This window comes from Adiantum capillus-veneris, chromosome 7 (genome assembly GCF_014529385.1).
Source record: "Adiantum capillus-veneris isolate H3 chromosome 7, ASM1452938v2, whole genome shotgun sequence".
Classification (NCBI taxonomy): domain Eukaryota; kingdom Viridiplantae; phylum Streptophyta; class Polypodiopsida; order Polypodiales; family Pteridaceae; genus Adiantum; species Adiantum capillus-veneris.
In genome coordinates this window covers 68,893,432-68,898,011 of record NC_140937.1, presented here as the reverse complement: position 1 = coordinate 68,898,011, position 4,580 = coordinate 68,893,432, and the positions used below count along the sequence as shown (strand labels likewise).

General features: G+C 44.5%; 1 protein-coding gene across 1 annotated transcript; it reads left to right on the top strand.

Moving 5' to 3' along the window:
* Positions 1–926: 926 nt before the first annotated feature.
* On the top strand, positions 927–4,168 carry LOC147454011 (putative glycerol-3-phosphate transporter 5). The gene is made up of 2 exons (XM_086516025.1): positions 927–2,862; positions 3,136–4,168. The coding sequence occupies exons 1-2, from the start codon at positions 1,761–1,763 to the stop codon at positions 3,681–3,683; spliced, it is 1,650 nt and encodes a 549-aa protein (XP_086372151.1). The 5' UTR covers positions 927–1,760; the 3' UTR covers positions 3,684–4,168.
* Positions 4,169–4,580: the final 412 nt, after the last annotated feature.

Here is a 4,580-nt window from a genome sequence, read left to right as displayed (position 1 = left end):
GGACGTGCATTGACGTGGCCACCAGGTGGCGAAGGTTGATAGGCTCTTTAAAAGAAGAACTGCCAAAACTTTGGACGGCCTCAACCCCTCGTCCAAATACAAAATGATGTGCCATATGTTTGAACCCTAGAACCCCAGACATGCCCACTATCGACCTAGTGCATGAACCAATAGGCCACATCCCCTTGCTGCCAAATAGCTTCGCTTTTAAAAATTAACCGTTCAACGGGTGGCTAAGGGTGTGGTCACGCGAGGCTTAGATATCTCTAAGCCTCGACAACTTCGGACATGTGCAAAGAGCGTGCACTGGCTGCAACGGGTAGAGAGAGGAAGAGCAAGGCGCAAAAAAGAGAGAGAAAGCTGGAGGTTCCCAGTAGAGAAAAGGCATAATTTTGTAACTATACCTTTTTAGACATAGTTACGCTAAGAAGCTAATGAAAAGCTATGGAAAGGTGTCATCTGTCAAAGTTGATCGACTGTTCTTACAAGAAACTAAGCTATGGAAAGGTGTCGTCTGTCAAAGTTGATCGACTGGTCTTTAAAAAAACTAAGCTTCGCATGACCATAGCCTAATCTGTAAACCTCTCTCTTGCCCATTCTACACAAAATAGGGGGCGCAAACGATTTGGCAGTCTGTAACCACCCTTAGTGTTTCTTCTCATTTGACAACGCCAGGTGAGAAGAAGTGGAAATAGACAAGCAACATTGAAGAGATCAATCATTAAAGCCCACAAGTAATTTGGATGTTTGTGTATGCACGTTGGCCTCTACGATGAGGGGGGAGGTAGTTTACACAAGCAAGGAAGGGATCAACGGATATTGGGAGTATATTCCAATGGAGGAGGAGAGAAAAATGGGGATTTATACTATTTGGAAACCTTTTGAACAAGAGGGAGGCGCCATCTTTTCTCCACATCAGTAGAATATACTTTTGGATTCGAATCGCGGTTCCTAGGACCCCCGGGAAGATGGGAGGCCATGAGAGTGCTGTGTGTGGCTCTCTCCGCCTGACCCCCTCTCTCTCTTCTTCCTCTCTGCTGACTCTGCTCTGTTCTTTTCTTTGTCTCTCTCTCTCTCTCTCTCTCTCTCTCTCTCTCTCTGTCTCTCTCTCTCTCTGTGTGTGTGCGTGTGTGTACAGAAGCCCAATAATCCAATCGTCACGCTTTTCCCCGTCGCCCATTTCCGCTTTTCGCTTCACAGATAGGTAGTGGGATTTTTTGCTCTTTCCTCTTTCCAGGTGCCTGGTTCTACAGAAATTGCATTCAATATTTTCTTCTCATCGGCCGCTCTGAAGGAAGCACAGGATTATGGTTTCTTCCTTTCCAAGCTTGTAATCTTGCCCGTTAAAAATAAGCTCTCCCTGTTGATGGTGGCTGTTGGGCAATTTCTTGTTATGAATGAGAGCTCTGCACCCTGCATTTTTGGCCTGCTCTGCTTCTTCACATTGTGAGCGCTTTGCTTGCAGCGTACACGAAGGCTACCTGCTGGTGGGTAGCCAGGGTTCGGCGCAGATCAGCATCATCGACAACTCGTCAACCAGCAGAACTGCACACGTGGGAAAATTGCTTTCTTGTCGACAACAAAGGCCTCTGCTTCACAATGTCTCCTGTCCCTTGGGCTCTTCGAATTTGAATCTCAACAGGCAGGTCATATCCATTCTCTGAGCTACCCAAGCTTGTCGTAGACATCCCACGAAATCTCCCGTTGAATTCCACTGCAGCAGCAAAGAACCTCTCTATATCTTTCTCCTGTTGAAAATCATGGAAAACCTGAAGCTCACCCGCATTCCGCCTGGCCTTAGGCTTTTCCCGACAATTCAAAGTACAGAGTCCCGAGCTCAAATATACAGAGCCTCTGTTTTACTCCTGACGTTCGTTGCATATGCCCTTCTACATGCATCCAGAAAACCCCCAAGTGTCGCCAAAAATGTCCTTGCCTCCAGCGATTCGTTGCATTCATCACTGTACATAACAAACAGCTCCCCGTCTCTTACATGGCCTTTGAACATGATGTATCAAAGAAGACTTCCATTGAATCTTACCCAAAGCAGACCTTCTTTGAAAAGTGGATGGGCTCCTTTTGATGGCACGTCCGGGACTGCTCTACTAGGAGATGTAGATGTTGCCTTTCTGGCTTCATATTCTATTGGAATGTATATAGCAGGGCACCTTGGTGACCGCCTTGATCTCCGTTGGTTTCTTTCGGGTGGAATGGTGGGCAGCGGCATGATTGTATGTCTTTTCGGATTGGCGTACTGGTGGAATGTACACTGGCTTGGCTATTTTTTGATTGTACAGATTCTTGGCGGCTTCGTGCAGGCCACTGGGTGGCCCTCTGTTGTCTCAATCATTGGAAACTGGTTTGGGAAGAGCAAGAGGGGGCTTATAATGGGTGTATGGAATGCACACACATCGATTGGAAACATATGGGGGACTTTGATGGCTTCTTCTGTTCTAAAGTATGGATGGGGATGGTCTTTCGTAGTCCCGGGGTGTGCGTTGATTGCTGGGGGCATTGTTATGTTCTTGTTTTTGGTGGTGGATCCAAAAATCGTTGGTTTAGCCTCGCCATACGACATCGTGCAAGGGTACGCGTCAAGTAGTGATGGCGATGAAGAGAGGGGCCACCCGGAGTCCAAGGAGGTTAAGACTAAAGCAAAGTTGGATTGGAAAAAGCAACCCCTGTTGGGAAAGGGTGGCAAGTCACTAGAAAATTATGAAGAGGATTCTGAGCACTCTCCCGTGGGTTTCTTCCAGGCCTGGGCTATACCCAGAGTTGCTCAATTTGCATTCAGTCTTTTCTTTGCAAAGCTGGTGGCATACACATTCCTCTATTGGTTGCCATACTACATCGAACACACAGGTATGCTACTCTTAGAAAATATTTGGCCCAATTACTTGTTCCCAATGCAACTAGTTCAAGGCTTAAAAGAGGTTAAAAAGTCGAGAAATGAAGGTGTGCACATTTTAGCATAGATACTCATATACTCATACATACATACATGTATGTATGTATGTATATATGTACTGATACATACGTATGTATACATGTATGCATGTGTGTGTGCATGCGTGTGAGTGCATTATTTGTATATTAAATTAAATATTAATGTATATGTGCATTGCATCTGCGCAGAGATAAATGGGGAATACCTCTCGGACACTACAGCAGGAAATCTCTCGACTCTTTTCGATGTGGGTGGAACGCTCGGTGGCATTCTAGCTGGCTATATTTCGGATAAGTTGAATGCAAGGGCCATTGTAGCTGCATCTTTCACATATGCCGCACTCCCCATGCTCTTACTGTACCGCATGTATGGAAGTGAGATGTTTTGGCTTAATGCATTACTTCTGTTCCTCGCTGGCATATGTGTGAACGGGCCCTACGCTTTGATAACTACGGCTGTTGCCGCAGATCTTGGTACTCATGAGTCTCTGAAAGGTAGCTCCAAAGCTCTTGCAACAGTCACTGCTATCATAGATGGGACCGGATCAGTAGGTGCTGCGGTTGGCCCTCTTATCACTGGTTACATCTCTAAAACAGGATGGAACTCTGTTTTCATCATGTTGATACTTTCGGCCACGATCTCTGGCTTGCTTATTACAGGGCTAGTCATTGAAGAATTGAAAGAGCTTTCAGTAAATTGGAGATCTACTGTTTTTGGGAAAAAAGAGTTAGAATGATCATTGGAAGGATATGTAAAGTGGGTTTTGGACCAGCTGGGAGGGCAGAGTTTCATTGTGCAAAGCAAGATGTGAAGGTTACTTCGTCGGAAGGCGACCGAAACTCGAAGGGAGACATCACTGGCAAACGAGGGTATGTGCCAATTGGCTAAAAGAGCACATTTCTCCATCACATAAAGGCTGGGGACAACCGATACGTAGCAACCAGTGATAATGATAGAATGCCCGGTACTGGTTCTTCACTTGGTTGGAAAAGTATGTGGCAAAAGCTTGCCCCCTCAGTTGAAACAGGGTGACAATGCATTGTCTTTTGTTTCAAATAGAAGGTCATTAGATCTATTGTACATTTACACATTCAACCTGATTATAGGCATCTGTCATGTCCTTTTGTAAGATAAATTGATTTGAGTCATGCAAGCAATGGCACCCATTGCACGGGAATAATTGTTAGATTTGAGAGGACATATGTGCCATAGCTCCCCTTATTCTAGTGTGCTGATTTTGGCTCTGATCACGAAGGATATGTTAAAAGTCTCCCCAACAACAGAAAATGTGGACCCATCTTGATGTGTATTCATAGTGTGTAAGCATATAAGTGCGCAATAAGTATGTGAACCTTCATGGCAAAGACATTCGTGTGTTTGTCATTCTATCTCTGATCATACTATGTGCATTGTGCACATAATTTCACCATGAACATCATGTTTTGCAAATGACTAGCTCTAGGTTTGTGTTTAAGCCACTTAATTGGCTTAGCACCGCATTCTATAGAATTTGCTTTAAGACTACCTATTTTTCGTGAAATTATTAACGTAAGATATTAATGAGGTCCTATCACATGGTGAAACATTCTAGTATATCATTTATCTCAAAAAATGCGCATGATTTTTTTAAAAT

What these genes read in the sequence shown, in the direction of transcription:
- LOC147454011 (XM_086516025.1), top strand. Translation starts at nt 1,761, where the DNA reads ATGGAAAACCTGAAGCTCACCCGCATTCCGCCTGGCCTTAGGCTTTTC. An exon ending in ATACTACATCGAACACACAG is followed by an intron (nt 2,863 to 3,135) that starts GTATGCTACTCT and finishes GCATCTGCGCAG; the next exon opens with AGATAAATGGGGAATACCTC.